Below are 21,912 nucleotides of genomic sequence, written 5' to 3'. Positions count from 1 at the left end.
CTTTTTGATGTTATAATGTTTTTATTGCATTTGAAGACATTTTCAATAAATATCTTGTGTTTGAGGCCTTGGCTAGGCATTCCTTTTGCAGTAGAAATCAGATTTCTCTGGCACAACTCCATTGCCAGCAATGGGATTTATCAAAACTATAAATACCAGCACATGGAATATTTGAATACTGTACTCAATTGCTCATATCTAAATATTTCAGCTATAAAACAAACCAAATGTAAATGCTTAATATATAGTACAAATCAACAAATTCTTCACAGAAGAAAACAATGAAAGACTAGTTTTCTATAACATATCACCTGTTCATTAGTTCTTCAATACTATTACTTAGAATATTTTAAGAATAATAAAATTTATGCACCACTATCCCTGTGTTCTCAACATTTTTTATCTAAGTTCTAAAGGACATAAACAAGGATGCATATAATCAGACTTGTTTTTATAAACTTTTGATGTTGCTCTTGTTGTATATCTTATAGTAATGAATATATGGAGACAAGGACAAACGTACATTTAAATTACTGGTTATATGAATTTTGCATAAATGGGTCTTATAAATGACAAGATAAAATAACAAAGTTCGATAAGCTCAGCCGTGCCCTGTGAACTTTAGTCTGCTCACAGCATAACCTAATTCAATTACTATTTATTAGTTTTTTAAAAAATGTTTTTTTTAAAAGCTGCAAACCACAGTTTATTACACATTTCTGAATCACGAGGGGTAAATTGTGATACAGTTCCCTCATGCCATGGACTCTTTTGGAGGGAAAAGTTCTGCAATAAAATAAGAGTTTCCAAACTCTTTTTTAAAAAACAGCGTGAATTGTGTTCTAGGACTAACCTTCACTCTATGGTCCCTTTGACCCAAGGGACGGTTCCTGGCACATCTTTTTGAGATTTAGTTTCTGGGAAGTTTTCAGCAAACCTCTCTCGTGCTTTCTCCCAGTTCTTTTTGCTCTTGTTTTGGAGAAGGTGAACATCTTCAATCGAGGATGGTTTGCCTGTCCCCAAGCCTGCATGTGTTCGCCGAAGCTGAAGCTGGATCTGTTACCAAAAGTTGAGCAGAGGACTTACTATGGAGTCTAAATACATTGAAATTTGCTGTACCCAACTTGGTACTTTAATTCTTTGATTTACAAAGATTGATGCGAAAGAAAACCTGTCAAATCTATCAAATACATGCAGGAATGCACACATGATTATACACAGAACTTAAAGTCATTCTTCTATGTTGTCTTCTCTATCAGTAACTACAGCTGACTGCATATAGAAAACAAGAGTGCTCCTTAAAGAGTGGCCACCAAATTTCACCAAGATGCTGCAAAGGCTGCTGTCCCACTCTAAGCAGAAGAAAAGGCAATGGACATACTTAAACCTACTGCTACTCTAGCCTTGCCTAAGAAAGTGAAAGAGTAGATTAAACACTAAGAGTCATAAAGACAGGGGTGCCTGGGTAGTTCAGTTGGTTTAGCGACCCACTCCTGGTTTTGGCTCAGGTCATGATCTCAGGGTTGTGGGATCGAGCCTGCCATCAGGCTCTGCGCTCACGCTCTCTCTAAAATCAGTCAATCTTTAAAAAAGAAAAAAAAAAGCCATAAAGAGAATGTGATTATTTTCATAAAATGAGGGGGAGGACTTATTATTTTGAGAACTATTAAAAGCTACCAGTTACTGAGTACCTACTGTATGTTGGGCACCATCCTAGGGGCCTTATCTTCATGATACCCCTTAGAAAACAGTTCTTATAATCCCCATTTTTACATATGAAAACTGAAGTCCAAACCTGCCCTAAGTCACACAACTAGTAAGTGATAGAGCACCTATTCTAACAAAATAATTCTATTTTATAGGTTTGACTATAAAACCCATGTTCTTCTCATTGTACCTCAATAAGTAAGAAAATTCACATTAAACCTCACACTCATCCATCCATTATTTCCTTAAGTACCAGGTAACTATCAAAAGTTCTTTAATCATGTTACTTTGTAAGGTTTTTGTAAAAGATAATCTAAACCTCTGATGAACCATGGGGACTGCAGAATTAACCAGAATTAACCAGAATTAACCAGCCCTGTTTTCCAGACATTATTCCCTCTACTGCTTGTTACATGACCTGATTCTTAAATCTAAAACAAATACAGGATCTGCCTGTTTGTAAAGTAACACTGTGGGGGCACCTGGATGGTTCAGTAGGTTAAGCGTCTGACTCTTGATTTCAGCTCAGGTTGTGACCTCAGGGTCGTGAGATCGAGCCCCTGTATGGGGCTCTACACTCAGGGGAAGTCTGCTTGAGATTCTCTCTCTTCCTCTCCCTCTGTCCCTCTCCCTGCTTGTGCTCTCACTCTCTCTCTTAAATAAATGAATAAATCTTAAAAAAAAAAACACAAAACAATGCATATATATATGGTAATTGTGAATGCCACAAAGACAGTAATCATGTCTATTTGTGCTTGATACTATACTCCGGGCACTAAGGTACACAGTAGGTACACAGTAAATACATCTGCTATAAGAATAAAGAATGAAAGAAAACACGTCTTACCGGAATTTTCATTCCTCCACCGTCCTTCCCTAGGCCCTCTCCTTTTTTCCAACCCATCTTCTCCAGCATCTTCCGACCTTTGTTGCTATCAGTAATCTCACTTTAAAGGAAATTAAGATAGTTGATTTCGAAAAGACCATGTAGATCACATTTATAATAAACTAATAAATTAAAAGTAACTGGTACAAATACTACAGAAAACTGTTTGACCTACCTAATACAGTTAAGATACATAAATTGTCCTATATATACTAAACAGAAAAGCACACACATGGTGCACACACAAAAAAATGTAGAAGAATGTTTCTGCAGCAAATTTAATAATAACTATAAGTTGGAAATAATCCAGAGATCAATGGTAAAATGTATAAATTGTGGCATATTCATGTAAGAGAATATTATACAGCACTGAAAATAAAATATACCTAACAAAATAATGTTGGACAAAAAGAATATAGACAAGTATAGACAAAATAAATACTAAATTATTCCATTTATTTAAAATTCAAAAACAAGTGAAATTAATCTGTTCCTACTGGAAGTCAGGAAAGTGGTTGCCTTTACGGAGGAAACAGGAATAGTGATCGGGGGGGGGCACTAGGAGAGGGTAGGTTTCTGGGAGTTACTATCATTTTCTATTTCTTGATCAAGAAATGTATACTCTACAATGTGTTAATCTTACGATATACAATTGATAGCAATACTTATATTTGTATGTAAGTGTACATCAATAGAAAAATAAAAGTAAAATTAAACAAAAACTCTCACTATTTGCATTTTATTCTATGATTTTATGTTCTGCTAGTTTAAGGATATTTTGATTTTATGTTCCATCACACTGTACTTTCAGTTCTACAAAATATGTTAAATTAGCTCCTCAATAACAATAAACCAAGCAATGGCAGACCAATGTATTTCATTTTTTATTTCTGCCTTCTAATTTAACTCCAATGCAATCTTCATATTTTCCAGCTATTACATCAAAATTTAAACTTTAAAAAAACTTGTCATGTTGCTTAGTATATCTAATTCATAATGCTGTATTTCATGAAAGCTGATGGATGCAAGATCCATTGTTGTTTTATGTACCATTGAGAAAACACTGCTGTCATATGTAACTAAAACTCTATCCAAGTAGTGTATCTTAGAATTAATAAAATACATTTAATCAAAGTTTATGGTTAGTTGTCAGTCTTACACAAAAGATTTAAATTCTAACTAAACTCCGAATTTATATTCTGAGGAAAAAAAATGTAATTAATATATGATTAATTGAAGAAATATGGTCATATCATACGGGCCACAAAATTACATTTTTCATGTTATCAGTGCTACTTTACCAAAAGAAAAAAAACTGAAAAATAAGAAAAATAGTATTCCAAAGTCAACAAGAACAAACGTAGGTGAGTACTGAAATAATTATAAAAAATACCAGCCCCCCCCCCCAAAAAAAACCCAGTCCATACTAATTTCTTACTAGCCCAAACTTTCAGATATCTAGTATATAAAAATATGTTCACTCAGGGGCCCCTGGGTGGCCCAGTCAATTAAGTGTCCAGCTCTTGATTTCAGCTCAAGTCATGATCTCAGCATTGCGAGATCGAGCCCCGCACTGGGCTCTGCGCTGAGCGTGGAGCCTGCTTGAGATTCTCTACCTCCCTTGCCCTCTGCCCCTCCCTCCCCCAACTCACATGTGCTCTCTAAAAAAAAAAAAAGTTCACTAAAGTGGGTGGCTAGAATGTTAGCTATGTACATGTATGTAAGTAAGTATTTGTACTTTCATATATGCTAAGTAATTTTCTAGGGAATGGAATTCTAATACTGAAAGAAAATGTAAACAGAGATAGTATTTCCATGTTAGAACCATTCCTTTAAAGACTAATTACCAGTATATATAGTCCTATAAGTCATATTACTCTACGACTGTGATTACAATACAAACAATGTTTCGAGCAATTAAAACTTAGTACTCACGAATGAACAGATGCAGGAGCATCATCTCTTTGGAAAGTCCCTTCACTTCCAATCTGCTCCCTCCGTTTTCCAGCTCTATCTTTGTATTTTGGATTCTTCAATGCCTTTTCATCTTCATAGTCTGTATTCTTTATAAACATGAAATATTCATTGAAGAAAACAAAACTGATACATAAAAACGTACTGTCTGTATATTTGCTTTACTTGGGAAACACGGTTCAATGTAGTCTCTATTAAAACAACAAATTAAAAGAGGCCATGATATAAATTAAGACAATTACGTAGAGTATGCTATTTTCATTCTCCTTTAAAATGTTTATATTATTTCAAGTTGTAGAACATAAACTCCATACAGAAGATAATCTAAATCATATATGAATTGTAATATGCAATCGTAAGAGAATAGAGTGAAAATATAGTACATTTTGACTTAATACTGTGTACTCATATTCTCATGAACTGCCAGTATTCAAAGAAATATGTAGAACCCCTGGGTTTGGCAAAAAATCGACTTCTCCTTTTCTCTAAGGGACTGAAAGTTCCAACAGACCTAAAATAGTTTGGTGTTATTCCGTAGGAGGGAAAAATGTAGAAAGTGTTTTAAAAATGGAAAAGAGCAGGTACTCTTTTGCTGTGGCAATTATAATAGCTTTTTGCTTCAATATAGCTCCATTTACATGATTAGTCAGCCACTCAAGAAATATTTACTGAATAAAAAGTGTGGTATGCAAAGAAACTTGTAATCCCAGAAGGCAGACACATCAGATCTTCAGCACGCTACTGTCTGACTGGTTCAACAATAAAAGTATGCACAAGATGGGCCCCTGGGTGGCTCAGTCATTAAGCGTCTGCCTTCAGCTCAGGTCATGATCCCAGGGTCCTGGGATCGAGCCCCACTTCGGGCTCCCTGCTCCACAGGAAGCCTGCTTCTCCCTCTCCCACTCCCTCCCTGCTTGTGTTCCCTCTCTCGCTGTGTCTCTGTCAAATAAATTTTTAAAATCTTTAAAAAAAAATTTTTTTTTAAAGTATGCACAAGACATAGCAGTGGTACTTTTAAAAGAAGAGGTAGTCAATTTAGCTTCAGAGAAGGCTTCTCTTTCCCTTTGTTACGACTTGTTGATCTTTATATAAATTACAATGTTCCCTGAAAGATGCTAGGAAATGCTAATATAATTCAAGGAGAGTACCACAGAAATTTTTACTTAATTTTGATTTTAAAGAGAAGAAAAATATAGAACCACCAATGCTAATGGGTTTTCCCCAGAAGACAATAGTTAAAACTTTTGAGAAAATATTTTATTCTTTATTATCTTCTATTTTCCTCCCAAATTAGCCCCTCAACATTTTTTCTATTACGATTTCTTGTAGTATGAAAGTAACAACAAAAAACACAATTTTGCAGAAAAATATGTTATTCTGGCAGCATTTTTTCCCACGTCTCATGAAATTTAAAAACCACTGGACAAATCCACTTAAGCCCTAGATTCCAGGGGCATCTGGCTGGCTCAGTCAGAGAAGCGTGCAACTCTTGATCCCGGGGTCATGAGGTCAAGTTTCACATTTAGTATAGACAGTACTTAATAAATAAATATTTAAAAAAAAAGACCTAGATTCCATATCTAAGTCTGTCATTTAACAGCTGAGTGACCCTTAGCTTAGATTCTCAAATGTAAACAAATACTAATTACCTTCCTGGTCTACTGATAGGATTAAATGGTAATGTTTTTTAAAATGTTATTGTGATAATTAATTATAATTAACATACCATAAATTACACATAAAGCATACAATTAGATACTTTTGTGATTTGTATACACCTATGAAACCATCACCACAATCAAGATAATAAATATATCCATCTCCCACAAAAAAGTATCCTTATCTTTTGTAATCCATCCCTACAGAGCCTCCCTCATCTCCTTCCTCTCTTGTATCCAGGCAACCACTAATCTTTCTGTCATGATATGTTAGTTTGCTCTCCCAGAATTTTATGATGTATGTATACAGTACATACTCTTGTTGTCTGGCTTCTTTCTCTCAGCATAACTGAGATTCATCCATATAGCAGCCTGTATCAACAGCTCAAGTCTTTTTATTGCTAAAGAGTATCTGACTATATAGATATACCATAATTTGTTTATCCATTCATGATAAATACACAAGTCTCTTCCTATTTCTGGTTACTAGAAGAAAAGCTGCTAATACCACAATGAAATACCACTTCACACAGATAAGAGTGGGTAGTATGCAAAAGACAAGAAATAATAAGTGTTGGTGAGAATGTGGAGAAAAGGAATCCTCATGCACTGTTGGTTGGAATGTAAATTAGTGCAACTACTGTGGAAAACAGGATGGAGGTTCCTCAAAAAATTAAAAATGGAAGTACCATAGGATCCAGAAATTCCACTACTGTGTATTTGCCCAAAGAAAATGAAAACACTAATTTGAAAAGATATAAGCACCCCTACGTTTACTGCAGCATTATTTACAATAGCTGTGACATGGAAGCAGCCCTAGTGTCCATCAAGAGATGACTGGATAGAGATGTGGTGTGTACACACACACACACACACACACACACACACACACACACACACACACACTGGAATATTACTCAGCCATAAAAAATGAGATCTTGTCCTTTGTGACAATATGGATGGACCTAGAAGTTAGTATGCTAAGTAAAATTAAGTCAAGAGAATGACAAATGCAACATAATTTCACTTATATATAGAATCTAAAAGACAAAACAAACAAAAACCAGCAACAAACTCCCCATGAATACACAGAACAAGCTTGTGGTTGCTAGAGGGGTAGGGAAATGGAGGATGGGCATAATAGGTGAAGGGGTTTAAGAGGTACAAATTTCCAGTCATAAAATAAGTCATGGAGGTGAAAAGTACAACATAGGGAATATAGTTAATAATATTTTAATAACATTATATATAGGTGACAGATGGTAACTCCACTTATTGTGGTTAAGTATCATGTAACAGATACAACTGTCAAATCACTATGCTTCCCATGTGAAAGTGATATAACATTGTATGTCAACTATACTTTGGTAATAAAAAATAAAAATTTTTAAAAAAGGTTTTCAAAAGAAAGAAAAAAAACATCATGAACATTTGTTTATAAGTCTTTGTATGAACATATACTTTCATTTCTCTTGGGTAAATACCTTGGAATAGAACGGTGAATCACATGGTAGGCATACATTTAACTTTTAAGGAAACTATTTTCCAAAGCAATTGCGCCACTTTATATTCTCACCAGCAGTGTATGCGAACTCCAGCCTCTCCACATGCCTACCAACACTTGGTGTGGATAGTCTTTTTACCTAGTTTTAATTTGCAACTTCCCAGTAATAGTAGACATCTTTTCATGTGTTTAGCTGCCATCTGTACATCTGCATTGGTGAAGTGTCTATTCAAATCTTTTGCCCATTTTTATTATTTTTTTTAAGATTTTATTTATTGGGGAGTCTGGATGCCTCAGCTGGTAAGTGTCTGCCTTGGGCTCAGGTCCCGATCCCAGGACTCATGATCCCCTCACATCGGGCTCCCTGCTCAGCAGGGAGTCTGCTTCTCTCTCTCTCCCTCTGCCCCTCCTCCTTGCTCATTCTCTCTCTCTCCCTCTCAAAATCTCTTTAAGATTTTATTTATTTCAAAGAGAGGAAGAGAGCGAGCAAGCACAAGCAGGTGGAGGGGCAGAGGGAGAAACAGACTCACTGCTGAGCAGGGAGCCCGATGCGGGGCTCGACCCCAGGACCCCAGGATCCTGACACTCAACCATCTGAGCCACCCAGGCGCCCCTTTTTTGCTCACCTTTTTTAATTTAAAGATTTTATTTATTTACTTGAGAGAGAGAGAGAAAGCACAAGCAGGGGAGAGGGGAAGATGGAGAGGAAGAAGCAGGATCCCCCCCAAGCAGGGAGCCCAAGGCAGGGCTCAATCCCAGGACCTTGGGATCATGACCTGAGCAGAAGGGAGACGCTTAACCAACTGAGCCACCAGGTGCCCCTCTTTTGCTCATTTGTAAATTATTTTCTTATTAATGGGCAGAAGACATGAATAGACATGTTTTCCAAAGAAAACATCCAGATGGCTAACAGACACGTGAAAAGATGCAACATCACTCAATATCAGACAAATACAAATCAAAACAAGAGATACCACCTCACACCTGTCAGAATGGCTAAAATTAACACAGGAAACGACAGATGTCGGCGGGGATGCGGAGAAAGGGGAACCCTCCTACACTGTTGGTGGGAATGCAAGCTGGTGCAACCACTCTGGAAAACAGTATGGAGGTTCCTCAAAAAGTTAAAGATAGAACTACCCGATGATCCAGCAATTGCACTACTAGGTATTTACCCAAAGGATACAAAAATACAGATTCAAAGGGGCACATGCACTCCAATGTTTATAGCAGCATCATCAACAATAGCCAAACTATGGAAAGAGCCCAAATATCCATCAACTGGTGAATGGATAAAGAGGTGATATATATATATATATATATATATATATACGCAATGGAATATTAGCCATCAAAAAGAATGAAATCTTGTCATTTGCAATGACATCGATGGAATGAGAGTATTATGCTAAGCGAAATCAGTCATTCAGCGAAATACAAGTATCATATGATTTCAATCACATGTGGAATTTAAGAAACAAAACAGATGACTATATGGGAAAGAAAAAAAAGAGACGGGAAGCAAACCATATGAAACTCCTAACGACAGAGAACAAAGGAAGGGCTGATGGAAGGATGGGGATGGGCTAAATGGGTGATGGGTATTAAGGAGGGCACTTGTTATCGCGATCACTGGGTGTTATACATAAGTGATTAATCACTAAATTCTATTCCTGAAACTAATATTACACTGTATGTTAACTAGAATTTAAATAAAAATTTGAAAAATAAAAAATGAATAAAAATAAATTTTCTTATTGAGTTTTGGGATTTCGTTATATATTACAGATATAAGATCTATGGCTTTTATCAGATAAAGGATTTGTAAATATCTTTCCGAGTCTGTGGCTTATCTTTTCATTCTCTTTTTTTTTTAAGTAGACTCCATGCCCAATGTGGAGCCCAAAGAGGGGCCTGAACTCACCACTCTGAGATCAAGACCTGAGCTGAGGTCAAGAGTCAGACCTGAGCTGAGGTCAAGAGTCAGATATTCAACCAACTGAGCCACCCAGATGCCACATATCTTTTCATTCTCTTAATAGTGTCCTTGGAAGAACAGAAATTTTGGAAGAAGTGCAATTTATTAATTTGCTCTTTTACAGATTGTGCTTTGCGTGTTAGGTAACTTAAAAAACCTTTGCCTAACTTTTTTTTAAAAAGGTTTGTTTCCAGAAACTTCATAGTTTAAAGTTTTAAATTTATATTTATGATCCATTCTGAGTTCATTTTTATACATGTTGCAAGGTGTAGATCAAAGTTTTTTTAAATTTTTTATTATGTTAATCAACATACATAATTAGTTTTTGATGTAGTGTTCCATGATTCATTGTTTGTGCATAACACCCAGTGCTCCACGCAGAATGTGCCCTCGTTAATACCCATCACCAGGCTAACCCATCCTCCCACCCTCCTCCCCTCTAGAACCCTCAGTTTGTTTTTCAGAGTCCATCATCTCTCATGGTTTGTCTCCCCCTCCGACTTACTCCCCTTCATTCTTCCCCTCCTGCTATCTTCTTTTCTTTTTTCTTAACATATGTTGCATTATTTGTTTCAGAAGTACAGATCTGTGATTCAACAGTCTTGCACAATTCACAGCGCTCACCATAGCACATACCCTACCCAATGTCTATCACCCAGCCACCCATCCCTCCCATCCCCCACCACTCCAGCAACCTTTGTTGTTTGTTTCCTGAGATTAAGAATTCCTCATATCAGGGAGGTCATATGATACATGTCTCTCTCTGATTGACTTATTTCAGTCAGCATAACACCCTCCAGTTCTAGCCACGTCGTTGCAAATGGCAAGATCTCATTCCTTTTGATGGCTGCATAATATTCCATTGTGTATATATGCCATGTCTTCTTTATCCATTCATCTGTCGATGGACATCTTGACTCTTTCCACAGTTTGGCTATTGTGGACATTGCTGCTATAAACATTGGGGTGCACGTACCCCTTCGGATCCCTACATTTGTATCTTTGGGGTAAATACCCAGTAGTGCAATTGCTGGATCGTATGGTAGCAGTATTTTCAACTGTTTGAGGAACCTCCATACTGTTTTCCAGAGGGGTTGCACCAGCTTGCATTCCCACCAACAGTGTAGGAGGGTTCCCCTTTCTCCGCATCCCCGCCAACATCTGTCAGTTTCCTGACTTGTTAATTTTAGCCATTCTGACAGGTGTGAGGTGGTATCTCATTGAGGTTTTGATTTGGATTTCCCTGATGCCGAGCAATGTTGAGCACTTTTTCATGTGTCTGTTGGCCATTTGGATGTCTTCTTTGGAAAAATGTCTGTTCATGTCTTCTGCCCATTTCTTGATTGGATCATTTGTTGTTTGGGTGTTGAGTTGGATAAGTTCTTTATAGATTTTGGATACTAGCCCTTTATCTGTCATTTGCAAATATTTTCTCCCATTCTGTCGGTTGTCTTTTGGTTTTGTGGACTGTTTCTTTTGCTGTGCAAAAGCTTTTTATCTTGATGAAATCCCAATAGTTCATTTTTGCCCTTGCTTCCCCTGCCTTTGGCGATGTTTCTAGGAAGAAGTTGCTGTGGCTGAGGTCGAAGAGGTTGCTGCCTGTGCTCTCCTTTAGGATTTTGATGGACTCCTGTCTCATGTTTAGGTCTTTCAACCATTTGGGGTCTATTTTTGTGTGTGGTGTAAGGAAATGGTCCAGTTTCATTCTTCTGCATGTGGCTGTCCAATTTTCCCAACACCATTTGTTGAAGAGACTGTCTTTTTTTCCATTGGACATTCTTTCCTGCTTTGTCAAAGATGAGTTGACCATAGAGTGGAGGGTCCATTTCTGGGCTCCCGATTCTGTTCCATTGATCTATGTGTCTGTTTTTGCGCCAGTACCATACTGTCTTGATGATGACAGCTTTGTAATAGAGCTGGAAGTCCAGAACTGTGATGCCGCCAGCTTTGCTTTTCTTTCTCAACATTCCTCTGGCTATTCGGGGTCTCTTCTGGTTCCATACAAATTTTAGGATTATTTGTTCCATTTCTTTGAAAAAAGTGGATGGCATTTTGATGGGGATTGCATTGAATGTGTAGATTGCTCTAGGTAGCATTGACATCTTCACAATGTTTGTTCTTCCAATCCATGAGCATGGAACATTTTTCCATTTCTTTGTGTCTTCTTCAATTTCTTTCATGAGTATTTTATAGTTTTCTGAGTACAGATCTTTTGCCTCTTTGGTTAAATTTATTCCTAGGTATCTTATGGTTTTGGGTGCAATTGTAAATGGGATCGACTCCTTGATTTGTCTCTCTTCTGTCTTGTTGTTGGTGTATAGGAATGCCATTGAGTTCTGTGTATTGATTTTATATCCTGCCACTTTACTGAATTCCTGTATGAGTTCTAGCAGTTTTGGGGTGGAGTCTTTTGGGTTTTCCACATAAAGTATCATATCATCTGCAAAGAGTGAGAGTTTGACTTTCTCTTTGCCGATTTGGATGCCTTGTTGTTGTCTGATTGCTGTGGCTAGGACTTCTAATACTATGTTGAATAGCGGTGGTGAGAGTGGACATCCCTGCCACGTTCCTGACCTTTCCCCATTGAGAATGATATTCGCTGTAGGTTTTTCATAGATGGCTTTTATGATATTGAGGTATGTACCTGCTATCCCTATACTCTGAAGAGTTTTGATCAAGAAAGGATGCTGTACTTTGTCAAATGCTTTTTCTGCATCTATTGAGAGGATCGTATGATTCTTGTTCTTTCTTTTGTTAATGTACTGTATCAGATCAAAGTTATTTTGTTTGCTTTTGCATATGGCTATCCAAGTGTTTCAGTACATTTGTTGAAAGACCATCCTTTCTGCACCAAACTGCCTTCACACCTTTGTTGAAAATCATACATACACATACATACACACACACACACACACACACACACACACATCTATGTATCTGTGAATCTATTTCTTATTTCATTATTCTGTTCCCCTCACCTATTCATCTTTATGCCAATACTATACTGTCTTAATTACTGTGGCTTATAGGAAGTCTTGAAATCAGGCAGTACTAGTACTCAAACAATGTTCTTCAATGGTACCATCTTAATCCAAGTTTTTTAAAAACCAGAAATGGCTATTTAAATGTTGGGTATTATAATCATTTTTCTACTACAGCCTCAGTAGTTATTGAAGTAAACAGTAACCAAATTACATAAACCTCAAAATCATTCTAAATAGCTGTATTTTTATATATAAAATGGACTATGCATATCTAAAGACATTTTTACTCAAATCCAGATGCATAAATAATAAATGTAAAAATATTTAACATCCTTACCTGCAAACCATATTTTACTCGTATTTTCTTTAATTCTTTTCTCCTTTCCAACTCTTTTTCCTCCTTACTTAGCGTTGGACCAACTAAAAGGAAGAAGTTGTTTAGTTTAAAAAAAAAAAATACTAAGTCTGACAGATTTTATACAAAATTAATATTGTTACTTAATAATAAAAAATTAATACTATTCCATCTGCATATTAACTAAAAGCTCAACTAAACATTAATATAAAGGAATCTTGGGTTGTGGTGATGTCCTTTCAGCATTTTGGTAAATAAATCTACTTGGAAAGTAAACCAAATCCCAAAGACTATAGGAATGCTACAGTATAGATAACAAAAGAACACTGAACATCTTAATTTTTTGATATGATTATAACAGAATTTCAAATGCAGAAATATTGTTAATTTTCCAAAGGAATATAGGCATGTAAAAAATCACTGAATCCAAGATTCACATTGCTGTGTAATGTACCATACTCATTTTCATAATCTAGTATCAGAAAACAAAAAATATACAATGAACACATATAGTTGGTATTTGGGGGAAAAACTTGATGTAAAAAAAATTACTTCTTACTGGTTCAAAGTATCTATTTAAAATTTAAAAGCCTCTGATGAGTGGATTTAAATAAGACAGCAACCTCTTACAGTGTTATTATAGAAAATAATGATGTATATATACAGATGATATAGCAACAGAAGCTCTAAGTAGGAAAGCAAGCATACTGGGGTGCCTGGGCGGCTCAGTCAGTTAAGAATCTGCTTTCGGCTCAGGTCATGATCCCCAAGTCCTGGGATCAAGACCTGCATCAGGCTCCCTGCTCAGCTGAGAGTCTGCCCCTCCCCCCACTCAGGCTCCCTCTCTCTCAAATAAGTAAAATCATTAAAAAAAAAGAAAGCAAACATATCAACGAATAACTCTTATTACCCCAGCCTATTATTTTATATATTATTATATGACAGAGTTTAACCATGGATGACTTTTTCATATCCATAAACAGAAGTCAAAAGGAAACCAATCTTTACTATAATTATGTCACAATTACCCTTTTGAAGGACATTTAGCTATCACTGCTGTGCTGCTTCCAAAGTCTATTAAACTCTATTAGCAAAAATAGCTAATGATTAGCTTATGGGTCAGAAAGCAATCTAATGCTATAATAGCACAACTAAATTGCTGCACAGAAAAATCAACCAAAATCATAATCTACCAGCTTAAAAAAATCAACTAAAATCATAAGCAACTAGCCTAGGTTTCAAATTTCAAATACATGTCATTTCTTAGTCTCACGTGATAATACTTATCTCACATAATATTCACTAAAATATAAATGTATCTCAATACAGTATTATATCAATTAAATACGAAGCTGGTAGCTGATACTTTTGTAGAACACTCCAGTGAATTAAACAGAAAAGTTATTATGCCCACATATAACAATATGCTTCACATACCAAAAGATTCATCTTTCTTATCAAGACGAAGGTGAGCTCGAACCTGTCCTGGTTCACAGCCATCACAGGTATCGCTGCCAGGGTGGATGTGAAAAGACAGTACAGTCTCTCCAATTTTCACTTCATCACCATGCTCAAGTACATAAGGGTCACATTTAGTTTTAGGCTAAAGAAAAAAATTACAAAACAGAAACCCAAGAGAGTTATGTAAGATTATTTTATATCTACTGTAAGTAGTGTCTGATTAAAACAAAAAAATATTTAGGATGGTTCTCAATGAGAGAGACACACATATGCACACACAGCACACATTTCCACAACTTGAGGATGATATAATGTTCAACTAGTGGAGAAGATACCTGAACTGAGCAACTTCTTTTATATTATCAAAACCCGCTAATCTCATCTCCATGCGTAATCCCAGAGAAATACCCAACCCAAACATCAAACAATCTATTACCAAAATGAATAACCATCACAGTCAAAAAGACAAAGTGTTAAGGGGCTAAGTGCATATTTCCCTTTTTTCCTCTTCTTTTCTCTGATAATTCAGTTTTATTTCATTTTTTATTCTTACAGACTAAGAATAAGGCCTCCCCCACTCCCTTCCATTTACTTTCTTCCATATGTTATGTGCCAAGCACCTTGCCAAATGTTGGTGATAAAAGAGTTAACTGGATAGACATAGGCTCTGTCTTCAAGGAGTATCCACTTTAGCAACATTTCCATTAAAACAATTTTTAAAAAAACACAAAAAAAGGAGTGCCTTTTAAGTTACTGTAAGAACCTTTACTTTGAATAGCTTTAAAATGCATTCACTTCTAAAATAAGGCATAGATATATAATTAGAAGACAAAACTCAAGAGTTAAGTATCCACTTATTCTATACTTTTTTCAGTCCTTTCTGTGAATCCCCTTCCATGTAATACATTTGGGCTTGAATAGTAATCTGAAACAAATTATATGTATAGTAACTACGGCCTTCAGAATAAAAATTTCAGTTCATTTTTTAAGACTTATGTGCAAGGAATTAATATATATACACTCACCTGAAGAATCTGTTTTCCATTAACAATTGTACCATTTTGACTACCTTGATCCACAAGGACATAACTTTGTAAGTCATGGTCAAAATAAATTTCTGCATGAAACTTAAAAAAAATAAAGAACGAGGTAATTATAAAGAATACTTTTTTTAAAACCATAATTTCTATCACACGATGTGAGACTTAAGTCTATGAGAATTTAATTTTTATTATTTTATCTTTTTTTTTTTAAGTAAGCCCTACTCCTAATGTGGGGCTCAAACTCATGACCCCGAGATCAGGAGCTGCACGTTCTACTAAGCCAGCCAGATGCCCCAAATTTTACTATTTTTAATACTTTTTTTCCTGAATACAAAAGTGTAACAATGCCTCTGGTAGAAATGTGAAGGCTACAGAAGAAAAAGTCACCCATAATTCCACCTACTACTGCCGTTAATAATTAAGTGTGTCTTACATTTTCTACCTTTATAATATAGTTGAGATTATACCATTTAAAACATTTGAAACTATTTTTTCACCTATTAAAAGTATTGGTCTTTATTATTAAAAATTCTTAATACAAAAGGTGACTTCAAACATTCAGGATGAACTTTTTCTTTTAAAGATTCTATTTTTTAAAAATAATCTCTATACCCGGGGTGCCTGGGTGGCTCAGTTGGTTAAGCGACTGCCTTCGGCTCAGGTCATGATCCCAGGGTCCTGTGATCAAGCCCCGCATCGGGCTCCCTGCTCGGCAGGAAGCCTGCTTCCCCCTTTCCCACTCCCCCTGCTTGTGTTTCCTCTCTCTCTGTCTCTCTCTCTATTAAATAAATAAAATCTTTAAAAAAAAAAAAATCTCTATACCCAACATGGGGTTCGAACTCACAACCCCCAAGATCAAGAGTCGCATGCTCTACTGACTGAGCCAGCCAGGCGTCCCCAAAGGTGAACTTCTCAGAGAAGTTTTCCAGATTTTCAATACTCAGGACTAATCATTCCCTCCTTGTACTTTGTTTATATAACAATTACACTACACAAAGTTACTGCATATGTGATAGTCGCCGTATGGCTCACAATTACTGTTTGGTTGACATTTTTGCTTACCACTCAGTACATACAACACAGAGCCTCACATAAAATGGCATATACCCAGTACATGTCTATTTAATTGGATAAAGAACTGCAAATATTTAATTTACAATTTCGTAAGTAATACACTGCTGGTGGAAATGTAAAACTGTGTACCTGCTTTAAAAGGGTATGGCAGTTCCTGAAAAGGTTAAACAGAGTTACCACAGGACCAGCAATTCTATGTTTAGGTATACATGAAGAGTAATAAAAACATACATTCAAATACAAACTTGTATATGAATGTTCACAACAGCATTATTCTTAGTAGTCAAAAAGTGGAAACAATTCAAATGACAACGAACTGATAAACAAGATGTATATCCATACACTGGCATTATTATTTGGCAATAAAAAGAAATGAAGTACTGATATATGCTACAACATGAATGAATCTTGAAGACATATTAAGTGAAAAAGCTAGGTAAAAACAACTACATGTTATAGGATTCAATTTACAGGACATGTGCAGAACAGGCAAATCCACAGAAGATAAAAGTAGACTATGGTTGCCTAGGCCTGTGGGAGTTAAAAGGAAATGAGTGACTATTATGTTTCTTCTAATGGTGATGAAAATGTTCTGAAACTGTGCGCCCAAGTGGCTCAGTCGGTTAAGTGTCTGCCTTTGGCTCAGTATGATCTCATGGCCCTGGGATCGAACCCTAAATCGGGCTCCCTGCTCAGCTGGGAGCCTGTTTCTTCCCTCTCCCTCTGCCCCTCTGGCTCATGCTCTCTCTCTCTCAAATAAATAAATAAAATCTTAAAAAAAAAAAAAAAAAGGAAAATGTTCTGAAACTGACTGTGGTGATGGCTATACAATTCTATACAAAAAACCTTTGAATTATACACTTTCAATGCCTAAATTGTATACAGGATATGGACTGTATCCCAGTGAAGTTGTTCTTAAAAATTTTCATAAACAGGGGTGCCTGGGTGGCTCAGTCAGTTAATCATCTGCCTTCAGCTCAGGCCACGATCCCAGGGTCATGGGACTGAGCCCCACATTGGACTCCCTGCTCAGCGAGGAGCCTTCTTCTCCCCCTACTTGTGCTCTCTCTCTCTCTCTCTGTCAAATAAACAAACAAAACCTTTGAAAAAAAAAGAAAAAAAATTCTTATAAACTATAAAGTGTTCCAAACACACAAAAGAATATACTGAACTGGTCTACCCATGACCCAGCTTTAATAAATTTTGCCATATTTGACTCAGGTATTTATTTTTTAGATTTTAGTTTATTTATTTCAGAGAGAGAGGGTGTGAGTGGGGGAAGGGGCGGAGGGAGAGGAGAGAGAGAGAGAATCCCCAGCAGATTCCATGCTGAGCATGGAGCCCAACATGGGGCTTGATCTCAAGACCCTGAGATATGACCTAAGCTGAAATCAAGAGTTAGGCACTTAACAAATTGAGCCACTCAGGCCCCCTTGCCTCAGATATTTAAAAGAAAAATTATTATTCATGGATGTGTAACTCATTCTGTCCATCCCACACCCTTTCTTTTCAAAGGTTCAATATTTAATCATGATGCCTCGATTACGTTCACCCCGTATGTATGCATTCATTAACAATTCATGTTTATTCTGCTTTAAACTTGACATAATGGGAATTACACTGTATGAATATTTTCTTGAGATGTAATTCATATACAGAAAATTCACAGGTCTTACATTTACAGTTGGATAAGTTCTGACAAACATATGCTACCGTACATATTTCTTTTATTTTGTTTCTTTGGCTTAATATTATATTGTGAGGTACATCCAGCTGTGTACAGTTTTGCCATTTTGCTGAATGGTAAAACTCACTGTACGGATTCTTCAACATATTCTGATGAACATCCAGTTTTTTCCCCCAAGGTTTTACTATTTTTTAAGATGTTTCTATCAACATTCTTATACATGCAACATTCCTGTAGACAATGCAAGGGTTTTTCAGGAGTATATTCTTAAGAATGAAAGTGCTAAGTCACAGTACGTGCAAATCTTAAACTTTATTAGATACTGCCATATTGTTTTCCAAAGTGGTTGTACCAATTTATATTCCCAAAAGCAAACTATAAGAATTCTTGTTGCCAAGAATATATAGTCTTAACCAATATTTGGTATCGTCAGAATCTTCAGTTTTTGCAAGCATAAAAGGTATGAAATTAAATCTCATTATCGTGATTTTAATTTGCATTTCCTCAATTACTACGAAGACTGAAACCTTTTCTTATATTTTTTAGCCCCATGGATTTCCTCTTCTGTATATTTTCTCTTCATGTCCTTCATACATTTTTTTTCAACTGGGTTCTTTAGCATACTAACAACTATACCAAAGTATTTAAATAGTTTCAAGTCTTTTGACTTGAAACCTTATTCTAAAGAGCTGTTCTAAATTATGCTCCCAACAGGAGTGAAATTTAATAAATATGACAAATGAAAACTGACATTTTGACTTCATTTGTATTTCTTAAAATTTTTAGAAAGACTGAATGGTTTTCACAAAGTAATGATATCCCCTGCATTGTGAATTGTTTATTTATAGCCTTTGCTCACTTATCTATTAGTGTCACAGTGGGGTTTGAAAAAAATGAATTTGTATGAGATTTTAGAACATAAAAGATACATATTTTGTCATATTTGTCTTACTGTCCTAACCTGCCTTTCTTTTTTATTATTATTAAGTAAACCCTACCTCCAACATGGAACTCAAACTCACAACCTCGAGATCAAGAGTTCCACATTCTACTGACTCAGCCAGCTAGGTGCCCCATGTAATCTGCCTTTTAAATTTGTTTAACGTGACAAGAACTTCAAACTTAAAATTACTCAAAATTATGTCTTCTCTGATTTTTTCTCATTTTTTTTAAACTTAGGAGGTCTTCCCCTATCCACTGACAGATTCCATTTTCCCCAAATATTAATCTGAAGTGTCCAGGGTTTTTTATTTAATTTTTTTCATCTATCTGGACATGTGATATATATTGTCAAAATGATTTCATACAGTAACAAACCATTTACCCCACCAGTGAATATCTTAGTTTTAAAGAAAGAAAGAGCAGAAATGCCACTACAGAACTACTTATATTTTAGATTGAATGGCTATTTAAATCACAGAGGGGTTTTCTTTGGAGGCAGAAGGGTCATAGTAAAGTAAAAAAGCAAGATAATTTGGTCAGAGTTAAGATTATGAAAATTTCCTCCCTTCTGAATGAGTTGAAACAAAGTAAAAAATAAGTGGACTTTCAAACTATAATGGAAAACAAATTTCATCCTCAAAAGACAAAAATCACATAAAATGTATACTTTAGATCCATATTATAATCTATTAAATAGAAACAAAATGGGGATGATGAAAGGTCAGAAAAAGATAACCACCATGGAAGAGAGGGAAAAACTACAGAAAATACAGTAAAGAAAAAGAAAAATAGCAAATATAAAGAGTATCAGTAGCAAAACCTTTTGTTTTTCTACTTGTAACTAAAGTTGCAATGCTGCTTTGTTTGTTTCAAAAACCCAAGTATTCTTTTTCCTGAAACCATTAGAGGAGCAACTAGGAAAAGCTATAAAAGCCTTGGGTGGTAGAGGACAAATAGTTCTTGAGTTGTAATATACTCTGGACTCAACAGTAACCATCTAATAAAATAGCCTGAATCCAGGTCTGATTCATTTTTGAACCACCATATCAAGAACATTTATTTCACTCAATAAGTATTTGTTAAATGGGTATTACTTTACTACTTAATCTACATTTCTATTCCTGCTCCAGACTGTTAAAAATTAAACATCATTTAGTTTACTCTAATTTTGATAATTATTCTCGCAAGCAGTGGAATAAACAAATCTGAATTGCTTTCATTTCCATTAATACCTGGACTATTAAACTTTCTACTAAATAAAAAAGCCCCTAAGCTTCCTGTCATAATGAGGGTTTATAAAATCATATCTAGGGTGCTATACTTGAAAAATCAAAGAGCTTACCTTACTAACACCAACTTCAGGGATTCGGAGAGTATGCTCCATATCTTTTTCTCTGCAGAGTTAAGTAAAGTGTCTTTAATAATTTTTGAACCATATATAGATTAAACACAATTAACACAGAAATGGTATTTTTTAAGATTTTGTCATTGTTGTTTTAAAAGAAAATGTTAAAATGCAAGTCCCTCTATCACACTTAAGTCATTTCCTTAATCCTACTCTAAATTTCCTGTTTGAAAGAAGTTCCAGGATTACTTTTATTTTTTGATACATCTACCCCAGGTTAATAATAGACATCTAGGGGTGCCTGGGTGGCTCAGTCAGTTAAGAGTCCAACTCTTGGTTTCGGCTCATCATGAGATTGAGCCCCAAGTCAGGCTCCATGCTTAGTGCAGAGTCTGCTTGAGATTCTCCCCCTCTGCCCCATACTCACATGCTGTCTCTCCCTCTCTAAATAAATAAAAATCTTTATAAAAAAATAATAATAAACATCCAGAACAGCATATCCTTTGTACTAACATCAATCATTCCAGATCTGTTGACTACATTCTCGCTTCTATTACTATATGTAAAAGGACCATACTATTTTCAAGAATTTAAAACTAAGATTTTGTACAGAATATGAATTATTTTCTTTCCCACTGGGAAGTAATGAAATTATCCTACTCATGATTAAAACCTACCTCTCTACCAAGCTGGTTATGAATTACAAAGGGGTAAAAGAAACATCGGAAGGGGATTAAATACTGGACAAACACTGGATTTAATGAAGGAATTTAAACCAGAAAGGGCAGTACAAAAGGATGAAAATGACAAAATTTCTGTGACAGAGATAAGGGTCAACAATATTTTCTGAGTGGGAGAGGGAGGAACATGGATGTCATTCAGTGTCTGCCTATTCAACAAGTACCATGCACATTTTATAACTGGTTGAGGAATATACAATCCGTTGGAGTAAGATAAATACACAAACATAATAACATTAAACATTTTTACCTTCCAATTGTAGCAGGGTTTACAGCTGTAATGATAAAAAGTGATCCTGTCTGCAATACTGGTGATCTAATAACAATTACTCTAATACAGGGGGGCCAAATTTTTTCTTCATCTGTTAAAGAAAGAAATGTGTAAGTATTAATTCAAATGCTATGGAAAAAATTTCTAGGCAAGAATAGGAAGCATCCATAAAGTAAAATGTATTGAGGGGTGCCTGGGTGGCTCAACCAGTTTAGCATCCGACTCTTGATTTTGGCTCAGGTTGTGATGTCAGGGTCATAAGACTGAGCCCGTGTAGGACTCCACATTCAGCATGGAGTCTGC

The 21,912-nt window shown here is 35.8% G+C and overlaps 1 protein-coding gene across 4 annotated transcripts in view; it reads right to left on the bottom strand.

Annotated features, from left to right (window-relative positions):
• AGGF1 (angiogenic factor with G-patch and FHA domains 1) overlaps nucleotides 1-21,912 on the bottom strand; it is a 55,175-nt gene that overhangs the window by 19,064 nt on the left and 14,199 nt on the right. For 2 of the 4 annotated variants that reach the window (XM_028114454.2, XM_028114453.2), the window contains exons 7-14: nucleotides 21,589-21,700; nucleotides 20,596-20,647; nucleotides 15,533-15,634; nucleotides 14,484-14,649; nucleotides 13,029-13,111; nucleotides 4,529-4,656; nucleotides 2,555-2,654; nucleotides 854-1,056 (exon numbers count right to left, since the gene is read on the bottom strand). In XM_028114454.2, coding sequence (XP_027970255.1) covers nucleotides 856-1,056; nucleotides 2,555-2,654; nucleotides 4,529-4,656; nucleotides 13,029-13,111; nucleotides 14,484-14,649; nucleotides 15,533-15,634; nucleotides 20,596-20,647; nucleotides 21,589-21,700 — 944 coding nt within the window. In that variant the 3' untranslated portion in view covers nucleotides 854-855. Of the gene's footprint in view, nucleotide 1; nucleotides 1,057-2,554; nucleotides 2,655-4,528; nucleotides 4,657-4,700; nucleotides 4,759-13,028; nucleotides 13,112-14,483; nucleotides 14,650-15,532; nucleotides 15,635-20,595; nucleotides 20,648-21,588; nucleotides 21,701-21,912 lie in introns of those variants that run through there. The other 2 variants (XM_028114451.2, XM_028114456.2) reach the window with 2 other exon arrangements.

The sequence above is a fragment of the Eumetopias jubatus genome, unplaced genomic scaffold (genome assembly GCF_037043125.1).
Source record: "Eumetopias jubatus isolate StellerSeaLion01/CBP00866 unplaced genomic scaffold, mEumJub1_p1.0 scaffold_5, whole genome shotgun sequence".
NCBI lineage: Eukaryota > Metazoa > Chordata > Mammalia > Carnivora > Otariidae > Eumetopias > Eumetopias jubatus.
The sequence above is the reverse complement of the archived record's forward strand: the minus strand, read 5'-3'. Positions and strand labels throughout refer to the sequence as shown.